The sequence below is a fragment of the Phodopus roborovskii genome, unplaced genomic scaffold, assembly GCF_943737965.1.
Source record: "Phodopus roborovskii unplaced genomic scaffold, PHOROB, whole genome shotgun sequence".
NCBI classification, from domain to species: Eukaryota; Metazoa; Chordata; class Mammalia; order Rodentia; family Cricetidae; genus Phodopus; species Phodopus roborovskii.
The window spans coordinates 6,399,250-6,424,822 of NW_026126645.1; the positions used below are offsets into that span (position 1 = coordinate 6,399,250).

Consider the following 25,573-nt stretch of genomic DNA (forward strand, 5'->3'; position numbering starts at 1 on the left):
TCCCTGCTCAAGACCTTGGGCCCCAGCTACTGAGGAGCCCATGGGCCACCCTCTTCCCACTGCCTCATATACCAGGACTGTAGTGGGATATTCACTTTGTCTCCTTCTGAGGCACTGACCACGCCCATTGGGGGGTGGAGCCAGGGGCGGAAGTGACCTGTGGAAGGAGGTCTGAGGAGGAGCCAGGGACTGCTCTCTTGCTGGTGGGTTGCGGAGAGGGGAGCATCTGGTGGAACTTGATGGTGTTCATCTGTCTAGGTTGTAAGTTATTTCGGCCTATTTGTTTATCCTGATCCTTATTTAACCGCAATACAGGACCTCTCTAGAGTGAGGTAAATAGCCTTTCTCCAAAACACTCCAGAAAACACTCAAGAGCCCCACCTTGAGCTTTCTTCTGTCATGAAGAAAGCAATGTTCATGCATGTTGTCCAACCTGTTCAATATTCATCTACCCAGCAGAGCTCTCCCAGCCACACCCGGAATGTGGCTAAGAGATGATGGACCAAATCATTAATAAGCAAATTAAGTGGCTGTGGATATCTACTGATAACTGCCTTGCACAGCGCCTTCTGAAGTGTGTTCCTGAGTGGCCTCCAACCTGGTCCTGGCTTCAATCCTTCATGCTGGAGCCCGGTGGCCCCTGGTCCCCAACATCCCCTATCTGGCAACAGTCATTCACTGTGTCCCATCCCCATGACATCCCATAAACCCCACAGGGCCCACATATCACTTGCCTTTTATTCCAGCATCTCCCAGAGACCCATTATGTACAGATTGTATTTATACACATAATAATATACATTGTATATACGTATTCATATATATATATTCACACACTAGCCCACATGCTCAGACACTCACACATACATCCTTCCTGGAGGGGCACGGCCACCTCTGAGCCTCACTCAGCCTCAACAAAAAGTTCTAGGTTCAGCAGGCAGTGGTGAGGTTTTATGTTTTTTTGCTTCCAAAACAAAACAAAACAAAAAGGCCATATTCTCCAAGCGTGTCCTTCCATTGCCCCAAGACCCTAAAACCCTCCCCCAAAACATTCTGAATTTTTGTTTGCAGAGGTTTCCTTCCCTCTGCTCTTCAAGGCCTCAGCGGAGAATCCGGGCCTGTCTTGTGGCTTGTACAGGTCCCTGAGGGGAACCAGGTGGGCCAAAAAGGTCCCAGCATGTCTGCAGTAGTCCAGCTGCCCTGTGACCTCCATATGGACAGGGTGGAGAACTATAGAGCCAAGGGCACCTGCCATATAAGAAGTGTGCTGTCTGTCTCGTTGCATGGGGCTGGCCGCCCACTCAGGCCACCTGGAGCACCGCCAAAGTGCCGGTAGCCTTGCCCACCAGAAATGATGGCCACAGAACAGATCTCTTTGCGGTGGGCATCACGAGCACAGGGCCGGCTGCGTACCCAGACATCGGGATCATCGGCCATCTCGTAGATGGAGCCATCCTCCTCACTGTGCTCCAAAGCCGAGCCATCAGTGGGTGCTGGCTCCCGCACTGACAGCAGGGGACCAGGGAGGTGGGCCGTGGAGCGCAGGCGGTACTGAAGCAGGATGCCTTTCTTGCGGGTCAATTCTCGGCCTGTGTGGCTATCCGGTGCAGGAGCAGGTTCATGAGCCTGCCCATCAGGCTTGTCCTCCTCAGCCTGAGGCCCCTCAGACTCTTCCTGGTCATTCCGCAGGATGTCAGGGGCCAAGATGCTCATGGCCACAGCCAGGAAGGCCACTGGTCCACAGTGACCATTAAGAGACACCATACCTTTCCCTATGAGAAACAGAACAGAAGAGGAGACCAAGAGACCAGATCATTAAGGGACATTGGCAAGTAGTTCTGTAGAATTTTCAGAGTGGGTTGAACATTTTCTTCTATCATCTGTGTCGGCAGCTCCCCAGAGGCCATGAGATCTGTCTATGCCATGTTTCAGGGCATGACTTTACAGAGCGGGGCCCTCCTCCATCTCCAGGATGAAACAGCTTCACAGATAACTTCCTCCAAACTCCACCCAGAAAAACCAAGTCTTGTAACAGGCTTTACAACTCTTCCTTCCTGCCAAGCTCCAGCATCCACAGTGGCACCTAGCTACTCCTTGATCTCTAACTACCACAGCATCCTCTGCCATGGCTGTCCTAGACATTATCTGCCTCATGCATGTCCATGTCCCACCAGCCTGGGTGCCTCCATGCACACATAAATTGCTCTAGTAAGTGCACCACAGAAATAGGACACCCAGAAATCTGAGAGTTTAGAATGGGGTGAAAGTCTGGCCTGGCAGACTTAGGCTGGCTCCTCCCTCTCACCCCCATGCTCACCAGGCACTAGAGGAGGTTTCTGTCTTCCCTTTTCCAGTGTCTAAACACCAGAGTTCCCCCCTCTCTCCTCTGACCCTGCGTCTGTTCTATTGGGCCTAGACACAGGTCAGGGCAGACTGGCTGCCATAGCTGACATGGGCCCATCCCCAGAGTTCACACTTCTACCTCTGATAACCTGCTACAGAGAGAGGCAGCAGAGCCAGCAGAGCCTCTGCCATTTTTCAGATGCCCTAGCCAACTTTCATACTCACTGGCCAGTGTGAGCTACTCCACCCAGATGAGAATGAGAAGGTAAGAGGTGGTAGCCTGGGGTACTATTTTACTATGCCCTGGCTAAGGCAAGAAGGACAGAGAGACCGGATTCTAACATAAGTTAGTAGGGATTGCAGATGTCTGGGCCTAGTTACCCTTATCCCTCAAGCCAAGCCTCAAACCCACCAAGACAGCCCGGAACCTCACCTGTGATCTTGGGGATGCCCTCCAGCCGAGGCACAGGCAACAGGACAATGACACCCTGATCAGTGCCTACCCAGAGCAGACCCTGGCAGATGAGGAGGCTGGTTACACACAGGTGCTTCTGGCCTGCAGAGAGAAGCAACATGAGCTCAGTTCATCTTGATGAGGGAGCTCTACAGCCCAGATTTCCCTCAAGACAAGCTGGACGGCGCTGTGGTTTGGACAAGGGCACCCAGTCAGACCTCAGTTTCCCCATCTGTATATGGACTGCTGTGAGGGCACACAGGGTAATGCCACAGGACACGGTGCCTAGCCAATGTTGGCTCTGTACGTCAGGGCTCAGTTGCCTGGCTCCCAGGAGCAGTTGGGTGTGCATGCAAAAGCCACACCCAGCAAGCCAGGCTGCAAGCCAATGAAGAGCAGGTGGGACAGTCTGCAATGGGCAGGGACAAATTAGAAGCTGGCAGCAGTGCCACGTACTAGAAGGAACCAGGACAGAACCTATATAGGCCTGCCTGCTGCCAGGTTACTCCAGGCAAATGGGTGAATGAGTAGATGGACAGCCAGATGAATAGATGAGAGGAAGGGTGGATAGGTCAGTGGATGGAAGAGAACATTGGGCAGTGAGTAGGTAGATGGATGCATGGATAGATGGATGAATGAATTCACATGTGCATAGATAAATTGGTAGATAAATAGATAAATGAAAATGAAATGAGTGGATGGATGAATTCACAAGTATATAGATAGATTGGTAGATGGATGGGTAGATGATTGGATGGATGGATAGATAGATGGGTGGATGATGGTTGGATGGATGATGGATGGATGGGTGGATGGATGAGTGGATGATGGATGGGTTGATGGATATTGGGTAGATGGATGGATGACAGATAGATGGAAGGAGAGACAATAGTTAGATGGATGCATAGAGGATGGATGGATTCACAAGTATATAGATAGATTGGTGGATGAATGGGTGGATGAGTGGATGGATGGATAGAAGGATGGGCAGATGATAAACAGATTGGCAAGTGATAAATGGATGGGTTGATAGATGAATAGATGGGTTGGCAGAGGAGAAGAATGGTGGGTAGGTGAGTGGATGGGTGGACACACACACAGTTGAACACAGCTCTGAGACTGTAGTACACAGTCACTGGAGGTGCATTAAGTAACATTTACAATCACTTTAAGGACCCAGACTCTAATGTGCCAAGAGCAGTTCCCCAAAATGACAAGGCCAAGAGGGAGCTGTGGCTACGTGCTGCACCCCACACGCTTCCTCTTCCTTCCCGTAAGCTCCCGAGACCTCAAGTCCAACATCAGATGGTACCAGAGGCCTCACATCCTCATCCCAACCATAGCAGAAGCTTGACAACTGGAAGGAGGATGAAAGAGAAGCCCAAAGAGACGACAGAGGTGAGAAATAACTTCATCTACAGGCCTCATTCTGGGGCCCTTCTCCTTCTGCCTCAAGGAAAAGAGCGAGACACTTCACAAACAGTCCAAAAGAAAAAAATTCTAATGGTGGATAAATATTTGATCATAGAGACTTAATACACAGGGCTCAGCTCACTCTGGCCATCTATCTGGAGATATACAACTTTTAAAAGCTCAGGCTCTCGGAGAACATTTTATTAATGACCTGTCTAGTTAAAAGGAGGAGGGAGTTTAGGTTTTAAAAAAAAATGCATTAATACCAGTCGGGTGCTCAAGTGGAAGGAAGGGTGGGGGGAAGGATGCCTGATAAAATTTTTAACACGCCCCCAAAAAAATTCACACTTAGAGGAAGAACAAATTTATTACTAATTATGCAATTATTTCATTTGCTGATGTGGGGGAGAAGAAATACTTAAAAGCCTGTTTTAAATATCTCTAATAAAGAATTTAAAAATCCTGTTCAGCTTTTCTCCCTTCAGGGCACAGTGGTGTGGGGTGGCCAGGACGCTGCCCTCTGCCCTCTGACTCCTGAAGCTGTAACCGACACAAGCTCAGCTTGGGGGTCAGGGGACTGTCTCTGCTCAGGGATACTAGATACTCAGTTCGGCTAGCCAGGGATGCCCAGGCCTAGAGGAGACCAGGAAAGGACCCCCTGTCTGCTCACATATAGCTGGTGCCTTGGGGAAGGTCCTGACCTAGAAGCTCAGGTAGGCAAGGAGGCTCTGCAGGAGAGACCTGGCAATGAACACAATGAGGACAGCGAGAGACTTCTCACGCCACGAACTGCACGTGAAGGTGGGGTGAAGGAGTTGACCACAGTTTCCAGGCATAGCAGGGGGTCCAGCAAGAATGTGACTCTGGGCGATGGCTCAGCCAATCTCTGACTCAGCCCTTGTGTCCATGGAGAAACTGAGGCTAGGGAGAGGGAGTGCCCACCACCTGACCAGCAGAGTGACAGTGTGGACAGGCCAGTCATGCAGCCTCCTGAGTCTCAGCTCACATGGCTTGGAAGCAAAGACACTCACCGGAGGTGCCTCCCCTTTGAAAACCAGGCACACAGTGTTGGGTGGCACAGGGATACAGCTATGGGCCCAACCAGAGCTGTGCTTCTCCACCAGCAGATCCGCCCCCAGACTGGCCTCCCACAACTGAAGCTGCTGCCTCTCACTTTCCTCTGCCCCGACTAGAAGAGACTCCCAAGATTTTCAAAACCTCCTAAGATTAACCACTTTTTTCCATTGTTCCATTATCTTGAAATAATTTAGCTATCAAGATAAATGCAAAAGTAGTTCTGTGATACAGAGAATTTTTTATTGTATTGTATAATAGATGAAACCGGTCCGTCCTCCAGTCCTGTCCTGCTCCCCGCCCCCGTCACCCCCACTTTCAGGAAATAGAATTAAACTGGAGGAAAAGAAAGGAGACGGCAGGAAAGAAAAGGATCACAAACAACACAGGGTTTCTGATGCAGGGGAATGGTGCAGAAGGGACTGTCCCCACCCTCAGCCATGTGAAGCACACCAACACACGGAGGGATCAAAGCACTCAGTGGCTAAGCCAGGACTCACCCAAATCTGAGGGTGTGTGTGTGTGTGTGTGTGTGTGTGTGTGTGTGTGTGTGTGTGTGTGATCTCTTCACTCCCCATCATCCAGCAGGACTCTGAGTCACTGCATAGCAAGGCATATGATCCTGCTGAGGAAACCGATGTCTGAATCTCTAACTTGGGGACCATCTGCAGCTTGTGGGCTTAGAGCACAGTGTGGTGCCATCAGCAGAGCCTTGCTCAGCACAGAGCTCTGGTAGACTGGCAGCTCTGAGTCAACAGTCATTGCTTCTGCCTAGCTTGTGCATGGTCACCTGACCCTGGGTGATGTCCTAACTAGCCAGGAGGATGTCTGGGTCACAGCTGGAGATAGGAATCAGATCTTGGGTGATGACAGAGGCCCTCAGACCCCCCCCCCAAGGTGCTGGCCATTGAGCCATTCCCTACACAGCTCAAACCCACTCCCAGCCTTGCCACAGCCCATCTGGCAGGCATAGGTGACAGTTTCCCTGGCCCCAGGGCCAGTTTCCTAGCGGACAAGCCCAGCCCCGCCTAAGGTGCCTAAGCAGGACAGAATGGTCATCCTCTTTAACCAGCCCTGGGTCAAGTAGACTGGTGGAAGCTGGGACAAGGATAGTAGCAGGAGACACTGGTGCCTACAAGCTCCCTGGGTAGCCCAGATGCCATTTGAAGAGAGAATGGACCAGAGCAGCTATCTGCCCAGGGTCTCCAAAGCAGCCCTTCATATAAGCAGCGATGGTGGGTAGGGATGGAAACCAGCTCCATAGAGATTTCAGGAGAGAGGGGTGAAGTGGGGTGTGGTATGAGCCTCAGTGGTAATCTGCCCTCTCTCAGCACCTCAGCTCACAGACAGCTTTGTCAGAGGAAGCACAGTCCCCCCGAAGTTGTCATTCAAACTCTTCACCCTCATGGCGCCTCCAAACCTGCTGAATGGCAAATGCAGAGGTACGCCTTTCTTCAAGAGAGTTCTATGGAAAGAGACAGGTGGGGGCCTCCTCTCCTGCCCATAGACAGAGGCAGAAACAGGCTTTGCTCAGCCTGAGTGATGGGACAGCGTGGACAACCTGGGTCTGCTGCCCATGAGTTTTTGGTTCCAGCTCCTGGCACAGGAAAGCCTACGGGCTAACAGCCCACCTCCTGAGCACCCAGACTGCTGAGATGTGGTGCAGGGGGCAGAGGGTCAGGAATGGGGGCTTTGATAGGACAAACCTGAGCACAAATCCCAGCCCTGCTGCTTCCTGTCTACCATGAACCAGTTTTTGAGGCTGAGCAAGGCTGTCCTGGAAGGTAATGAGCTGGGCTACCCACTACACAACCACCTGCTGGCATCTGTGAGTGTCTGTCCCCTTATCCCAGCCCCAGTCAATTTTACAGCCTCACCTGGCAGGAGGAGGGGGTCCTTCCTCCTCACCCCAGGTCTGGGGAAGCCATGCAGCCTCACCTGGCAGGAGGAAGGTAGTCCTGGTGGCAATGTTGATCTCTTGAAGATGTTCCAGGGTCTCGGTGTGGAAGAGCCGGATGGAGGAGCCAGAGGAGAAGGCCATCCAGACCCCGCTGCCTGCCTTCACCATGTGCGTCACACTCACTGCCTCATCCTGGTGCGCCTCGAAGCTTTGCTGTATGCAGACGGGATGGGGGTATCAGGCTGCGGCTGCCACCCTCACTCGTCCCCACTCTCCAGGGCCAGCTGTTCCTACATTCTTCAAGAGTGCGTGCAAGCTACAGCAAGGCTCTGCCTGAACCTCTGTCTGCAACAGGCCTCGGAAGCCCAGTGTGCTGCACAGATTAGCAACTAACAGGAAGCAGACTTGCAGTGCTGACCGATGGCGGTGGTGTAAATGCTCCTAACGAGAGTGACTGCAGACAACCCATGATGCAGCCAGGCGCGAAGGCAAAAGTGCATGCTTGGCTCTCCAGTGGAGGAGACCCAAGTCCAGCACACACGAGGGCTCCTTTCAGGTGCTCAGCTCCCAGGAAGCAAAGATGGAGCTGAAGCTGAAGCTATATGCCTAATTTTGTTTTTGAGACAGGGTCTTGATATATAGCCCTTGCTAGACTGATACTCATTATGTAGCCCAGGCTGGCCTCCAGCTCATAATTCTCCTACCTCTGCCTCCTAAATACTAGGATCACAGGCCACGTCCAACTATGTATGTTATTTAAAGTAACCATGGTAACCTGCAGCACTACCCGGGGAAGGAAATAGGGGTGTGAACCAAATCCTCACCTCTCACAGTGTGGTGAGGGCAGCGAAAGTCAAGAAATAATATTCAAAACCAAGAGACCAAGAGCTCAGGTAGAAATGAGGAAGGCGTGTGGGTTAAAGAGCGAGCGGGCAGGCTTTTCTTCTGAGAAGCAGGGTAGGAGAAGAGCAGGAACTACTCCATGCCAGTTCATTTTCCTCTTACAGGGATGAGGCTAATCGATCTTAACCAAATAACACAACACTCAGGATACAGGGCTGGAGAGGTGGCTCTGTCAGTAAAATGTGTGCCTTGCAAGCAGGAGAATCCACGTATGGTCCCTAGAAGCTATGTGTTTTTCTCTTTGTTCTCTGTGCTCCCCACCCCACCCCCCAAGCTATTGCGGTGTTGCACATTACAATCCCACCACTGCAGAGGTGGAGACCTGAAGCCCACTGGCTATTTAGCAAGTTTAAAAAAGACAATGAAAGGACACATCTCAAAAGAAAAAACAGTGGGTAGTACCTGAGGATTGACATCCCAGGGTGTCCTCTGGCCTCCACACAAACACACCCATACACAGTGCACACATACACACATACATAGTGCATGCACATTCACACACACACACACACACACACACACACACACACACACACACACACTGCAGAAGTCCCTGACCCTCAGACAGGCAGGGTGTGTGGTCTCCACAGGGTAGGGCATCCCCTCGGGTGAGGACAGGGACCTGACTACTCCCTTAGGCTCTGTCTAAGCACTGCTGAGAAGCATGGGGGGAGGGGCTGGGTATCTCCTCTCAGCTGCAGCCCCACTTCAAGTGCAGAGGGCTTTGAGACTCTGCTTCTAAAGGAAACTAAGCCAACATAGGGCCAGGGCTGAGCCATGCAGTACAGCAGGGACACACAGCCCCATTGCTAGGGCCTGCAGCCTGCCTCTGCTAGTCCAGCCAGGCCTGTTGATTGAGTTGTTTCTTCCATGAAATCCATGATGGCTCCTTGTTTGCTATAGGCATCCTGAGAGGAATCCAGGAGAGTTCAAGTGGGACCCTTCTCTGAAGTGTGACTGCAAAGAGTCTGTGAGACACAGAAGCCAAGTCTGATGGATGCCCCTCAGTCAGTGGTTAGTGCTCAGCAAGATGGAGGACTGACTCAGCATCCACAGAATAAGGTGGTCTTTTCCAAAAAAACAGCAATCGCATCTTTGTCTGCAAATGCACACACATGACACATGCACACATGCAACAGCAAGGATGCATGTGCAAAGTCACTCAGAGGAAAGGTCGGAAGGCTTGCTGACCCCAGGAAAAGCCAAACGTACTGAAAAATGTGAGTCCTGGCCCTGCAGATGCCACTCCGGAGTCTGCAGGTGCCAACACTCTATCCTGCCTCCAGTCTGATTAAAGAAGCCTGCAATGCAAACCCAGCCTTGTTCCTCCAGATAGGACTAGTCAGTCAATACTGGGCCTAGTGGGCCAAGCATGCCCATGCCAACTCACAGGGACAAGACATATGGGACAGGGAGGACCACTTGGGGCACCAGGCCATCCAGGCTTCCCCAGGCACTTCTGCTCACGACAGGAGACTGATTCCGTGAATACAAGCTGGGCTTGGATTCCTAGCTGAGCCCATAGGGAGATAGCAGGTAGGGACAGAGAACATGCCAGAATCATGGCAGCCAAGTCCAGCACCCCAGGGTGAGGGAAGGCAGCAATGGGGCCCAGGCCTCAGTGCCCCCTGGGCTCAATGACAACAAGCCACATAACTGCAAGTTGGTAAACTAAGCTTTCCTGGAAGGCAGTCCTGACCATGCAGGAAGGAAGTCAGACAGGGAGCCTGGCACACAGCCCTCTGACCATAGGTGCTGGTCCTGCTTAAGCACGAAAAGATCCGCCGGCAGCTACCAAACTTTCCCTGACTGGTTTGGTGGCAGTGGAAGGGTCACCACTAGTCTAAAAAGATGACGTGACTGAAAGAGACCAAATAGGTGGGAGCCTGAGGGTTCCCCCAAGTTCCACCCCTGAAAAGAAGCCAGAGGTGACACCACCCGGCAGGCACAATGCCCCATCCTGATTTCGACTCCTGCTCCCTTTGGAGTCACCAGCTAGGGTACCAAGGGGACAGTGGGTTGGGGCAGGAGAAGCAGAGGTACAGCTCAGAGCCCCTCACAACTATAAAAGCAAGGGATTAGTGACAGACTGTTGGAAATGTGTCCACAGCATCCAGGACCCAGATCAAAGAGGCCCCGGCCAATCAAAACAATGCGAGTATCAGACCAGTAATGAGGAGCCTGGATTCTAATGTGCTGAGTTTTCTAAAGTCTCTGAGAGCTGGGTGTGGAGGCTCATGCCTGTAACTCTGGTAAACTGAGGCAGGAGGGGACAGCCAGGAGTTCAAGACCAGTTCAAGAGAGTAGAGACACAGCTCAGTGGTTAAGAGTATGCACTGCTCTTGTAGAGGATGAGTTCAATTCCCACATCAGGCAGCTCACAACCACCTGTAACTCCAGCACCAACAGATCTTGCACCCTCTTCTGGCTTGAGGATACTTACATTCACATGTGTGCCTGCACACATACAGATACACAGGTACACGTACACACACACACACACACACACACACACACACACACACAATTAAAAATAAAACACATCTTTAAAAACCAAAGTGGGGGTAGACTATTAAATAAAGAGAGCTGGCCTCAGGAGAACGGGATCTCAGCTCCTCTGTGAGTGACTTATTGTGCCGGTCTCTGCGTAAAAGTGGACAGAAAGAATCTGCTTCAGAGGGTGCTGAGGACTCAATGGAGAAGGTACGTGGCACACCCAAAGGACCCCTGCATGCTATTGTGTGAGGGCCAGGATGACACAAGGTCTGCCCCTATCCACAGTGCCTACGTCCACAGCCTCTGGACACACAGCCATGGCCACCCACACTGCCGGTTCCAGGTGAGTGATCCTCTCAGAAGACCGCTGACACAGCCAGTCCTGTAATATTTATGTCCCTCTGGGTGACATTTCTACGTCATTGTCATAAATTCCCAGTGTGATGCACTTAGCACTCGAAGTCATTAGAGCCCAAGATGACAGGAGGGACTGGGAGGTTGGCGGGGTGAGGGAAGCTACCCAGGAAACAAGAGACAGTGGACACGGTGTCTATTTCTGCTTCCTGGGCACCGATAGGCACCAGACCTCTACAGAACCAGGCAGGGCACGGGACCCTAGTACTTTACCAACCTAGCAAATAAATCCAGAAAGGAGACTGAGGGGCCCAGATGGGCTGAGGGGGACTTGAGTGAACCATACTCTTCAGCCACACCCAGAAGCTCAGAGGACCCTCGGCCCTGGCATTCAATCAAAGTCAGGTTTAAAAAGATTCATATCACCCATCCTTGCCAAGTCACCATGGTCTCGGGACAGGGAAGGACTGTCCCCCAAACAATGGCCCACACGCCACCAATACTGCCTCCCTTCAATCTTCGGGGGCAGCCACGGCATGGGGACCACCCTTCTACCATCATTCAAGGCAAAACAAGAACCTCAAGAAACAATGGCTGTCATGGCTCAGCTGGCCAGTGGGAAGACGGGGAATTGAAACTCAGGACTGCCAGGCTGAGTGTGCAGAGAGGGCACTTTGTACAAGCTATCATCATAGAAGTCCCGTACCTGTCTTAATGTGCTTTATTCTCATCAACCCTCCACACCCAGAGCAAAAGAATGAAACACTGATGTGACATTTGCAGAGTTACATTGCGGGGGGGAAAAGGGGAAAGCCAAACCCCTAATCGGGATAGCTCATTCCCTCTTGTCCACATGATCTAGCTGTGACAGATGTGACATTTGACTCTGGAACCTCAGGAAATTTCCGGCCTGGGACAAACCAGGTAGCTGGTCACTCAGATGAGACACAATTCCCACAACATAGCTGGTGTAATATTTTACCTTGCCTGACCTGGTTGAGGTCAAGGGCTCAGACAAAGATAGGGCAGGGGGACACAGAAGGGGACAGGGGACTGCCTTGTCAAGAAGGCTTGAGATGTAGCTGTCTCCACCTCTCCCCAGAAAGCCAGCTTATACTTGGCAGAGTGGGACAGTCATCACCCCGTCTACAAAATGGCAGATACTCCCAGCTCAGGGTCACTGTGGGGACAAATAGACAAAGGACCCAACCAGCAACAATAACAATAACCAGGCACAGTTCATTTTGGAAGGAAATGTGCAAAACTTGGCGTCTGGAAGCATGGCTCTAGAAAAGAAAAATAGTTGAAAGTTTTCTCTACTATCTCAGAAATCTGTCCAACCCTGCCACCAAATTTAATTCCCATACTGTTCTTTAAGGATAAGTCATGCTCCAGTGGATGGCTCCATGCCCATGAGTGTATGGACTTCATGAGTTACTTACAAATAAAATAATAATAAAAAAGAGTGTATGAAGTTAGCGGAAGAGTGGATCTGGGAGGAGTTAGGGAGAAGAGTGGGGATGAACATGATTAAAATATACTGTATACACATATTAAATTCTCAAAGAATAAAAATAAAATAAGCGAAATTTAATAAAACTTGGGGCTGCAGAGACAACTCAATGGTTGAGAGTGTATATTGCTCTTATAGGGGATCCAGGTTCATTACTGGCTCCAGGTTGGGCAGCTCACAACTGTCTGTAACCCCATCTCCAGGGGGTCGGAGGTGTCAGTGGCCATGCGGCACAAACATACAGCATATATGGGCAGGCAAAACACTTCTTACACATAAGATGTTTTTAGACTCAAAATATTAAAAAATAAATAAATCCTATACCAGGGCTTGAGGTCTGGTTCAGTGGCAGAACATTCGCTTGGCTTGAACGAGGCCCTGGGTTCCACTCCCCGCACAGAAAAAAAAAAAAATCACACACTAAGTATTGCCTGTCGCCAAGCAAGGGACAAGTCCAGATGCCGACTGCGAAAAGCATCTCCAGGCAGGGCTACTGCCGTCCCCTCCTCTGCTTAATGTCCTTTTGTTTTTGCCATTACGAAGGCCAGCCTAGCATTTCCTCTCCCACATGGACACCTGAGGAGAGGACTGGGGCAGCGGCCACCTGGGGCCACCATGCACTTTCTGATAGGTCTTGCCCTCAACCCCTTCCTAGCCTCGCCCTGTACAAGCAAGTACCAGGGCTAAGCTAAGAGAGCTGGAGTCAGCTTCAGCCCAGCACTGCAGAGGCCACAGGGTGGGCAGTTTGCTTTGATGCTCCATGCACCGGGGCTGGGTGTGCCCCAGTCGACTCACCCTGCAGATCCCCTTGCAAACACCAGAGGGAAGGGGGATCTTTCAGTCTCCCTCTGCAGAAAATGACAGCTGGCTTGTGGGTGGGGCCGGTGCATGTGTGTCCAGACCCCTGCCATCCACCAGAGGACCCGGGAGGAAGCTGGACACTGTCCTTCTCCACAGTGACCTGCCATCCCATGGAGGACAGCCCTGGTGCATACATCCACAAGACCCAGTGGGATATAAGGCACGGAGAAGGCAGGCCAGGGCTCTGGAGGGAGAGCCACGCTACACCCCGTGTGGGGAGCCCCAGCATCCTGAGTAAGTATCGAAACTACAGGGACCCCTCTTCATTTTCCCCTCATCTAGCTCTGGGGGCTGAATATGTAAGGAGCAGCTTGAGTTCCAGTGCATTCCGGTGCTTACAGGAGGGAAACTGAGACACTCAACAGCAGAAACAGCAAAGCCAGCCTACTTAGCTCTCAGCCACAATGTCTACAATCCATGCTCATCCTAACAAGGTCTAGAGGTCAGTGGAACATCTCTTACAGAGGTCCCCACGGAGCCTCCCCCAATCCTAGCTGGCAGGCTTACAAACAACTATTGTCTCATCCAGACATCATGCCAAGGAGTCAAGGAGCAGGCACCTGCCTAACCCCTGCACTCGAGAGACTCATCCCCCAAGGCCATCCAGTGAGCAAGGCTACCAGCACACCCAGGGCCCAGAGGCCACACCCGGGGTTCCAGCCCTGTGGCTAGGCTAGCCACTCAGCAGACAGTGACAGTGGCCCTTTGTGTCTTTGTCACATTTTAGATGGCTAGGCAGCTGTCCTTTGGGTCCCTGCCTCCCCATCTCCCCTGCCACAGGCTCAGGGGGCCTGGGGGTGGGGGGTGGAGGACAGCCCTAAGGAGTGGGGGAGACAGGACCTGGTAGTGATGGGGAGGTGGGTCCAGTGCTTAGTCTGCTGTCTGTGGTTATCTGTCCCTTCCTTGCCTCCGTCTGTCCCCTTTCCTGTCCCCTCTCATGTGTCTTCCCTCTCCTGGCTGCTCCCTTCCACTTCCGGTTCCCATACCTGCCTGAGCTAACTTCTCTGTCAGATCCTAGAGCCAATGGCTCTAAACTCCTTACAAAAACTACGAAACAATTTTTATCAACCCAAACCTTGCCATGGGAGATCAAACACTGGATGGAAAGAGAGCTGGCTCTTCTCGGTAAGAAGAGAGGACCCAAAGCCCTGTCCCTTCCACATCTCCTGCCCCAGAAGCCAGAAAATGGTTCCCTTGTCATAACTCCTAACAACCACCAGGCCCAGGCAGAGTCAGCATGCCTGGCCACGCCCTCACACCTGGCCACACCTTCACGACTGAGGTTTTGGCTCTACCAGGCTCCCTAGGAAGGAAAAAGCACCCTCATCTGCCTGCTCACAAGTAGTTCTTCTGTGGATCTAACCTAATCTTGCTGCCGACAGGAAACCCTCCTTTGAGGGTTCCCACTCTTTAGCAAATCATTCGCTCAGGTTTTTTTTTGCTCACCAGCTCCTCATTTATAAGAACATGAGAACAATAAAACACTCGTTAAAAAAATATTAAGACAAAACCAGACAGAGCTGACTCCACGGACCTGGCTCCAGATGCCACGTGCTCCAGTGACCCAAACACCAGGCACTCCACTGGGGGGGGGGGTCCCTAGTTGCTACAAGAACTTGGGGGTTCATTTTGCTCTCGTGCCAATTTGCATAGCATTACCCTAGAAGCCTCGTGCCTGGATTTCGTTTTTTCAAATTCCCACCCGTTTTGTGTCATAAATAAGATGAGAGACAGAAAACTAATACAACCCAGTGATGTTTTATTCATGCTGTGTCGAGAGCTGTGACGGATTTACAACAGCTAATGCATGCAAACGAAGTTTGAGCACTAATGTGAAAATTAGGGGCTGGGGGGGGGGCATGAGAGGCTGTGGGGCACCCAGGGGCCCCGAGAAGCCCCTTCTCTGTTGGGCTGAGTGGCAAAGGGGTTTGTACTGGTCAGTGGGGAGGGGCAGTGCAGGGCGGGTTCATGAGTCGGGCAGGACTGCTTCCTGCCAGTGTACACTTGGCTTCCAGCGGGGCCTTCATGCTCTCAAGCTGGGGACTTCAGTCCTGGGTCAGCTGGTGTGTTCGCCACCCACTGGGCTGAACCTCTACTGCACATCTTAGCAAGGGGAGGGAACTCAGGAGCCAGACAGCCCTGCCCTATGTGGCTTCCTTCTGCTTAACCTCATACTGGGTCCCAAAGTATCCGTAGGCACCTATAGTGTGGGCTACAGTGGGCAGTCCAAGTGACCTACATGGGCTGTTTCAGAGGTCAGGGAGCAGGGGTACAATGAGAGAAGGACCCCATGGGTGCAGACCCCAGGGCCAGGCTTCTACAGGTACCTAGGAGCTGGGGGTGTGGTTGAGTAGTAGGGTATCTGCTGAGCATGCATGGGGTCCCGGGTTTCATCCCCAGAAAGATACAAATAACACAGCAGAGACACTGGCCAAGCCCCAGGCCCCTGGGGTGGCAGAAACCTCTCAAGGCTGGTGTCAAGGCAGGTCCAGAGGGGCCCTAGGTTCTCCAGTAGCACAGCTATGAGTTCATGTGCCTCATAGCCTGGTACATCTAGATCAAGGGTACAACGCCCATCTCGCCCTACACCAGCAGCCACCACAGGGGTAGGGTTTGCTACTGTTGGCCAGGAGACACCCTGACCAGCCCTCGCTCCACTTCCGCCTTACTCCTGGTGAGGCCTCCCTGTCCCTTCCTCTGGGTCTTACACGTCATCCTAGGACAGTTGGACTGGTGTCCCAGCCCAAACTGTGCAGAAGAGAGCTGCTGTCACATCACACAGACCTGCAAACTGCGCCTTCCCTGCAGGAAGCCCTCCATGGAGCCATGAGCCCCTGAGCCTGCCGTTCCCGGTCCCGCAATCACAGGGACCTCTGTCCTAGTGGCCCCAGGGACAGCCATCAAGAGATGTTTCCAGAAAGTGACTGATGCTCATGTGGCCACACAGCCAGGCCACATGTTAAGCCAAGTCTGGCGAGGAAGCGCCTCGGCTGAAGCTATAGGGCAGAATGGCTTCCTGGGGAGGTGATGGTAAAGTCCAGAACTGAGTGGCCGAGATGGAGCAGCATGTGAAGGGAATGTGCTCCTAGGACAGAGGGCAAAGGCTGGCTGTGGAAAGGAGCCAGACTGTCCCAAGGCCAACAGAGGGTAGGAGGGTGGGTGGGCGGGTGAATGGGTGTGTAGATTTCAAGAAAGAAAAAACAAAAAAAGCATAGGGCCAGAAGGCAGCTCCGAGAATATACTCAAGCTTGCCATGCACGATGACTGAGTTCAAACTCTAAGACCCACATAAAGTGAGGAGAGAACTGATAACACCAAGTTGTCCTCTGACCTTCACGGGCACACTGCGGCACATGTGCCCCTCCCCCCTCCAGTAATAAAATAAATTGTAAAGAGGAGGAGGAAAAAGAAAGAACAGCAGCTGGTTAAAGCTCTTGCTGCTCTTCCAAAGGAACCAAGTTCGATTCCCAGCACTCATGTCAAACATCTCTCCACTGACTTAACTCCAGGGCGTCTTCTGGTCTCCTATGATACATACCCACACGGAAACACATGTGTGCATACATATAATTGAAAAAAATCTTAAAAATTAAACCTTTAAAATACAACAAAAGAAAACGGCTTGTTCCTGACTGGTACCCATTCGAACAGCAAGCTGGTTCATCTCTCAGCATCATTACACAGATCTCACAACTCAAGGACATCCACAGCCCAGCCCTGTCTCCAACCACCCATCCCTGTCCCGTGAGCAGGAGGCAGAGACCCCAGACCACTCATGTAGGAGCAGCCTTGCCTTACCCCACTACCCTACCCCAGCAGAGTACACCTTGCACGCTGCAGGCCTGATGTCCCCAATCGGTTTTTTTTTTTTTAATTAAGATGCAACAATCACCCCACAGCCAGCTCCCCCTCCAGCGATCACTCCGAATGAACTCCAGACGACTGGATTAGACTTTGAAGGTGGCGATGCAGATAATGAACACAAGGATGCCGTGTTGACATAGGCCCTGGTAAGCCACATTATTATTTAACAGGCCTCGCTTCTGCCTCTGCTGGGATCAAGGAGCTGAACAAGCAATCGGTGGTAATCGGAAAACCCAGAGGCAGTGATGGCTCAGCTCCACAAGGCCTGGGCCGAACAAGGTCAGGGTGGAGGCAGGGACCCGGTCAAGTGAGCCAGGAGAAACAGTCCTCATTTCCGTGGTCCCTTCCCTAGATCCGTGCCTACCACCCTGCCACATGATGTCATGCATGCCTCCAGCCCCTGGGACACGGGCCTGACTCCTGCTGTTTTCCCACCAACCAACACCCTATTCCCCTCTTCCGTCACATGTCACACAATACCTCCCCAGCCAAGCCCAACCCTGATCCCCAACTCCCAGCTCCGGTTCCAACTACACCAGTACCAGTACCTCACCATGCCAGGCAACACCATAGCTCTGGTCTCTCTCCACCATGGACTCTGAAACCTTGAAGAACAGGTCTCACTTGTGTTGGTCCCCTAAGTGACTGAGAATCTGGAGACTGGTGACCTACTCTGCACCCAACAACATCTGTCCACTAGGACTGTCTGCTAACTGACCCATGCTGTCACCACCAATGAACCAGACACGGGGTGACCAAGGCACAATCCTAGACCTGGAAGATGCGATCATGAAAGATGCAGGCTCATAATGGGTTCCCCTAGAATGACAAACCAGGAGAGACAGAACCTCCTTTTGGTTGAGACAGACAGCCTGGGAATTAAGACCCATAAGGCCTGTGTTCAAACCCTGACTCTGCCTTTTTCTAGCTGTGTAGCCTCAGGCAAATTACTTAACCTCTTTGTGCCAATTTCCTCAACTTTTAAGTGGGAGCAGCACCCCTATCAGAGAGTGGCTTAAAGACTAAATGAATTTATATATGTAAAACACCTAAATCTGAGGCAGAGGCAGGCAGATCTCAGTGAGTTGGGGACCAGCCTGGTCTCCAAAGTTAGTTCCAGGTTAGCCAGGACTGTTACACAGAGAAACGGCATCTCAAAAAAGCAATAAATAAATAAGTCCAGGCCAGGTCCAACAAAACCCATTGTCACCTCCTGGACGTGGGGACACTTAGGTTAACCCTGGTGTCTTCATACTGTACCCCAGCCATGAGAATGGCACAGCCAGCCAGGTCTTCTAGCTTGGGACACTCGCTAGCGGGCTGTAAGTTTCCAGAATGCTCATTCCCCATGGTCCTCCTCAACCCTGGGGGAGGATGCATGAGGCAGGTGTTACAGGGGGCTCCCTTGGAACCCAGCACCGTGCTGGGACATCGAAGACCCTGTGGGTGCTAAATCCAGGCTCAGCCAGCCCCAGACAGAAATGCGTGGGCACTCTGAAGGCTCCCCCAGGACTGGCTAATCTCGCCAGGGATCCAGAGGCAAGCCTGGCGCCGGCTAGCCCAGAACACAGTCTGTGATCATTAGTAGCATCCAGATGGAACCAAGTCTAGTGCACAAAGCCAGAGCGGGCAACTCCCCTCTGTTCAGGCAAGAAGCCGGCTCTATTAAATATACATAGTGTGATCTTGTAACTGAGCTACTACTGTGGCATATGTATGGGGGGAGGGGGAAGCGAGCTACCACCCACCTGCATAGAAACTTCCCAGCAGCCAGGGAATGCTCATCCTCTGGCTTTCCAGCCCCTCCTGCTGGGACTCCCTGGCCAGTGGCCCTGGACTCCCTGCCAGGGCCACACAGCAGGTGAAAGGCCATACCAGTCCTGCCTTAAGAGCAGCTCGTTCCACACTAATCTTAAATCACCAGTCTCACAGGAGCCAGGAGGTCCCGGAGCCCTGGGACAGTCTGGCCAGAACCAGACAACACTGTGACCCTAGAGGGGCAGAAACTAGTGAAAATAGCCCATACAGGCTCTGCAGACCTCCTGTGCCCCGCTCACACTCCTGGGACAGGAGAGAATGGAGTCTCTTCCTACGAAGTGAGAGGGAGGAGGGCCACGGAGGCTGACAAGGCCCATACCATGGACACCTGAGTCTATGCAAGCAGTTTGACCCTCTAGGCCCCCGTACAGCCAGAAGTCGGAGAGCTAGGCAAACAAGGATAATGGATGTCTAACTACCTGGCACAGGGAGGTTCCCCAAGGTCATAAAGCACAGTAGAGACAAAGCCAGCATCCTAGCCAGTGCTATTCACAAGCTATATTCCCTCCAGGGGTGCAGGCTACCCTACCAACCGAGATGGACAGCGGCCGGGACAGAGTGAGGCTGCTGCATTTGACAACCCTGCCAACTCTCCCCTCTAAGGAGCTTCCACTGCTCATGTCTACAAGATAGCCAGGGAGCCTGGCTGCAGGAGCCCAACTTCTGACTTGCCCAGCTGTAAGCCTGCTCCCCACTGTCCTCCACTCCCCTGAAAGAGGACTCCCTCTCTGAAGAGAGTCCTGTGGGAACAGTGTTCCCAGGACCACAGGACCTGCAGTGTCAGATGACCTCACCCACCTTCCTCTCAGGAAGCAGAGGAGGTGACAGGGCCTTGAAGGGAAGTGATGGAGGGGGCGAGGGGAGGGGCAATTAGCAGGGGAGCCCTCTGGGATGCAGCAGCAGGGAAAGGGAGAGGGTCTGTGGTACAGCCATCGGGTCCCCTCCCCACTCTTCAGGGGAACAAGAAGCCAGGAGAATGGGGCTGTGGTTTCACTAGCCAACCTCTCTAGCCTCTGGTCTGGCTCAACTGTCCAGGGAGGTCATAGGTCCTCAGCGCCATGCCCAAGTAGCCTCTGAATGGGTAAGACCCCATGGGAGCAGCCAAGGAACTCCGAGCAACCTCAGCTTTTTCTCTACAAAGGGCAGCATGGGCAGCACGGGGCTTGGCAGATGGTATGGCATGCAGACACGAGTTCAATCCTCTGAACCCATATTTAAAACAGCAACAACAACAACAATAACAAATCCAATGGTGGTACATCTCCTAGCCCAGTGCTGGGGGTGGAGGTGGGATGGAGACAGGCAGATCCCAAGGAACACAGCCAGCCTAACCGATGAGTCCTGGGATTAGAGAGACCCTGTCTCAAAGATAGAGGTGGACAGTACCTGAGGAATGACACACAAGGTGTATGTACACACACAAACACACACACACACACACAAACACACACGCACGTGCACGCGCACACGCACGTGCGCAGGTATCTTACAGGTGACCGGTGTGGCTCACAAAGCGCACCTTCCCCTGGCCATAGACCTATGTGCAGAATCAGACACTCACCCACCTCTAACCTTCAGCAAAAGCAGGAACATAGATATGAGACTAGCAACACATATCCCAGGACTTCATACACACACACACACACACTCACACACACTCACACACACTCATACATTCTCACACACACACCTAGACATCATTCATAGCACCCACTTATCCTGTGAAGACTGAGCCCTCCAGGGCCATGTCCTGGCCACTTACAAGCTAGCAGCACCAAGCTCTGCCTAGTGTCTGAGCTATCAAGTACAAATTAGAGGTGTTCAAGACAGAGAGCCTATCAGAGACAGGAAAACTGGCCACAAGGGTGCAAGCCTCAGGAGCCTGTCTGTCTGGGGACCTTTGCCAGGCTCCCCTCTGGGTCTGGCGCCAAATCTGATCAGATCAATAATTCAAACAAATCAACAATGGCAAATGTCACCAAAATACCATTTGGGGAGCCACCATGAAGCTCATATCAGCCATTAAGGATGGAGCATGGGATGTGGCAAGGTGGAACAGGCAAGCTAGCATAACCCGTGAGGTCAGGCTCTCGTCCCAGCAGAGACACACAGCAGGCCTCCATCTATGCCTCTGCTTAAAGAGCACAGGCCACTGTATGGCTGTGTCTTTGCCCAGGAGGGACTCTGTGGTCCTAAGTCCTGGTATTGGTACCTGAGTCTGCAGAGTGGCAGCGTCCAGTACAGTGACCCGTGGCCCACAGCTGGCCCATGCAGCATCCTCCAGGCTCAGCAGCGTGCGAATGGGCCCTGGGCCCACAGTCAAGCACATGGGAGGGCTCTCCAGGTCCCAGGGAATTCCACCTATGGGAAGGAAGGGCACAGATCAGCAGCTAAAACCCTGTGGTTATCTCCATATACCCTCCCCACCATGGTCCTTCACTGGGGTGACTGATACTATACTTCACTGCCCTGGGGATCACCCTGAATTCCTCTCTCTCTCTCTCTCTCTCTCTCTCTCTCTCTCTCTCTCTCTCTCCACATGTATTCAGAAAGCACCTACTACCAGCTGGGCCATGAGCTGGGTGCTGAGAGCAGTGACAGGTGCAGGTATAGGGTTGCCCTGTCCTCTGGAAAACCATGCTGGGTAGAGACAGCAAACACCAATCACGAGCTTATGTGCCAAACACCGAGGAACAGATACACTTGGAGGACGGATACACAGGGGCTTCTAGGAGAGTACTTGCCAGGAGGTAGCAGGAACCCAGAGTTTGGGGACTTGTGACCAGAGTGGCCCTGATTCTGCCTTGAGTATAGCTCCTCCTTTTTGGACAGGGGAGGGGACTTCACTGAGACCCAGCTCATCTGAACAGCTTGAGGGCTTCCCTAAGACCCTGTTTGTCACCTGATGGTGCTCCTGTCACTTTGCCAGGATCTCTCCCTCCAGAGATGCCACCAGAGCCGTGGGGAGAAGCTCTGAGAGGTGACATTCTCATCCACTCTTCCCAGAGACCAAAACAGCAGCCTGGCCAGAAACAAACGTCTCTTCCCCCGACCCCCAACCTAGTAGCTCACTGAGACCCGCCCCCTGGCATCTGAGCACAGTAGCTGGACACTGCCTTCTCTCAAGCTGCACCAAGCCCCAGTGGCTGCCCTAGGCTGTCAGGGTACAGGTCAGAAAGGAGACGTGAGGGGAGCTGAGGCCCGATGAGGGGGTCTGTGGTGGGGGAGGTGTGTACACCCTAGAGTAATAGTGACTGCAGCCAGGGGAGCAGGATAGAGTCAGCTGCTGGGTATCCCAAACCCTTCACCTCTCCTCTAGGTCCCCAGAAAAAAAACACACAAAGCCACTCACCACAGAATTACCCTCCTCTGAGCCAACTGTTGTGTGGCAAGACTCAGCACAGCAGTCCCCAGAGATGGAGGACCCTGAGTTATATGGAGAAGCCACCAAACTCCTCACTCTGTCTCCTGGCCATGTGGTCAGCGTGTCCATGTCCCCCAGCATCATCCTCCCCGTGAGCCCTGCTTCATACCCCCAGCCCAGCTGATAAGTGGAGAACTGGGGGCCCCCTCCCATACATACTACCTCCCCTCCAGCTCAAAGTGTAAGCCACCACACACACAGCAAGCAGGCCAGGCTAGAACTCTCTGTGGCTCTGAAATTCGTGTCCATTTGGACAGGGACTTGACCTCTCTGAGCCCCCATTTCCTCGCCCCTAAAGGAGTGTGATGACCATGTACCCCCACTCCTCGGATGCCGCAAGGAGTCAGGGGACCATGTGTGCTGACCCAACACAGCAAGGGAGGCGCACTGGTAAAAATTGCCGGTGGCCAACACCGAGTCCCCTCTGCGTCTGTGCGTCTGCCGCTCTGTTCATGAATTCTTTACCTTCCATAAGCCTGTGTGGCAGACACTGTCATTAGCCCTGACTTACAACTAACATGCTGCAAGTTCAATTACCCAAGTCACACAGCTGCACGGTTGTCCCTGCTCACTGGCTCCCAATAGTCTACGGAAGCCAGTGCTGTCGCCATGTAATTAAAGGTGACAACAGAGGCCCAGTGTAGAGCACCTGGGCAACTCCCCCAAGGACTGTGGAGCCAAGCAGCATTTAAACTCAGAGCTGGGTCTGGCCTGGGTGCCTCCTGGTCCTACTACCAGTTCTGTGCTGGGAATGGTTTCTGGGAGGAACAGGTGACCAAAAGGAGGCCAAACCTCCATAAGAATGTGACCCTGGACCCAGGACACCAGAGTCAGGGAAATGCAAGGCTTTTGAGCACCCCCTAGAGGCAGCAAGTGAGCAGTGTCTGTGGCCAGAGGCCAGAGCCTCTGCTACTATGGCTAAGATGTGGTGGGAAAAACACTTGGGGCAAAGAGCTAAAGATGCTGGGATAGCATCTCAGGGGCTGGGAACTGGAGTCCACCCAAGGGCATAGCAGCAATGTCCTTGCACCTGCCACACAAAGACAGAGTATCACAGCCGCTGAAGCCCTGAGGGGCATATGGACACTGACCAACCCAGCTTCATGGATGGGTGTCCCCAGAAGCCCTCCAAGGCAAGGAACTGTAATAAAATTCAATATAGAGTTATATCAGAGTGGACAGTGGCCAGCAGCCCCCACCAGTGCCCATAGGGACACCCTGAACTCGCTGACCTTTCCGGGACTTATCTTTCGTGACAGACTCTGTCCTCTAACGCTGCCAGCCCCCAATTGTACCACTTCACAGACTACAAAGGTAATTACTGAGGATGGGCAGGGCTCAAGGGGCTGTCCCCTCCACTTGGCCCCCCTTCCAACCCTGGGGTCGCTGTAAGTAAGCACATGGTGCAGAACCTGTACTTGCAGGCTCACACTCGTCCCTGTGTGACAGCCCATTCATCTAGGCTGGCACTGACCCCACAGCCGGTCAGCGGAGATGAAGGCCTGTCTCAGTGAAGACACCTTCAGGGTGCCAGCATCTCTCCCCCTCCCCCAGCCTCAGGTGACACAGCCTGCTGGTCTCCCACAGGGGTCCAAACATGGCCAGTGTCGGGAGGTGGCATTTCACAGGTAGGGAGACTGTCACATCACTACATACATCTCATTCAACACCAGCTCCGGGATGCAGCAGAGAAGCCTGGGCAGTTCACATCCCAAACACTCCGGGCCACCAGGGGCACCCTGGAGAAAGAAGTTCTAGAAGGGTTCCTTGAGGCTGGCTCAGGGGCAGTTAGAGAAATGCTCTGCTCCTGAGACAAGACTCTGGGTCTATTCTAACCCACATGGTGCTGTGGTTCTAAGGTCTGGCTTCAGGCCAGGGACCACCCCTTGGAGGTACCAGGGGATGACTGGGGGCCTGGGGAAGAGAAGACTCTCAGAGGCCATAACAGCCACACCCAGAGAAAGGGATCCTAGAGAGGGTGCAGTATCAGCCACACCTGCCCTCCTGTCAAAGAGGCCAGTGTCTAGCCTCTGTAACGTTTCTCTCCCCTTCCCAACCAGCTGAGGCAAACTCAAGGTCTTCATAGCAGCTGTCAGTCCCCAGACTTTGCCCAGTGCCACTTACCCTCTGGCTCTTAAATAACTCTGCAGCCTGCTCTCTGGGGTCTCCTTGATGCCAGGCATATTCCTGCCTCTGGCCTTCACACACACTGGTCCTTCTGCTCCAAACTCTGTTCCCTCAACTTGCCACCTGCCTGGACCTCTCTCTCTCTCTCTCTCTCTCTCTCTCTCTCTCTCTCTCTCTCTCTCTCTCTCTCTCTCTCTCTCTCTCTCGGTTCTCATCTCCAGGGTCTGCCTCTTTGGATGGGCCCCAGGCATCGAGTACACCATACTAGGTAGTCAGGATCTAACAGTGACTCCAATATTACCCCAGGAGCCCCTAGCTTCCTGCTTGTTGACATAGCTGCTCTGACCTCCCTCTGTAGACTTTAAACCTCACAAGGGCAGGAGGCATGTCCATTTTGTTGGCCAGCATATCCGTAGCACACAGTAGGTAATCATACATATCAGGGGAGCAGATGTTTGCAAGGAAGACCCTCCTCAAAAGTGAGGGGATGAGGTGTGATACCCCTAGAGGCTCTCCATTCTGACAAGCTAGCAGGCTCCAACCCTAGGCTGGAGGCCAGTGGCTAAACACAAAACTCCATCAGGGACTGGACTGTGTCTCCCCAAAATATACTCCACTACAGCCCTAACCCTGCACCAATGCCTCAGAATGTAGTCTTTCTTGGAGTCAGCATTCCTACAAATGTAATTAGTGGCCCCTGGGTTGGTGGGGTCCTAATCCAGAGTGACAGGCACCCTTATAAAAGGGAACATTGGGACACAAAGGTTTATGAACAGGGAGACATCCTTATGGGGACTATGAGGACCCAAATGATGTCATCCCAAGTCAAGACACCACTGAGATCTGGAGAAGCCTAGGATTGAGTCTTCTCAAGAGTCATAGTGCACGCCTTTAATCCCAGCACTTGGGAGGCAGAGGCAGGTAGATCTCTGAACATTTGAGACAGCCTAAATAGTAAGTTCCAGTCCTACCCCGCCCATCTAAGCACCCATACAGGCAGCCAGGGCTGAATGAAGCTGGAGTTGTGGT

General features: G+C 52.6%; 1 protein-coding gene across 6 annotated transcripts in view; it reads right to left on the minus strand.

Moving 5' to 3' along the window:
* Positions 1 to 719: 719 nt before the first annotated feature.
* Positions 720 to 25,573, minus strand: part of Arhgef10l (Rho guanine nucleotide exchange factor 10 like) — a 142,477-nt gene continuing 117,623 nt past the window's right edge. For all 6 annotated transcript variants that reach the window (XM_051173753.1, XM_051173751.1, XM_051173752.1 and 3 more), the window contains 4 exons: positions 21,206 to 21,354; positions 7,223 to 7,397; positions 2,777 to 2,899; positions 720 to 1,772 (listed from right to left, as the gene is read on the minus strand). In XM_051173753.1, coding sequence (XP_051029710.1) covers positions 1,231 to 1,772; positions 2,777 to 2,899; positions 7,223 to 7,397; positions 21,206 to 21,354 — 989 coding nt within the window. In that variant the 3' untranslated portion in view covers positions 720 to 1,230. The remainder of the gene's footprint in view (positions 1,773 to 2,776; positions 2,900 to 7,222; positions 7,398 to 21,205; positions 21,355 to 25,573) is intronic.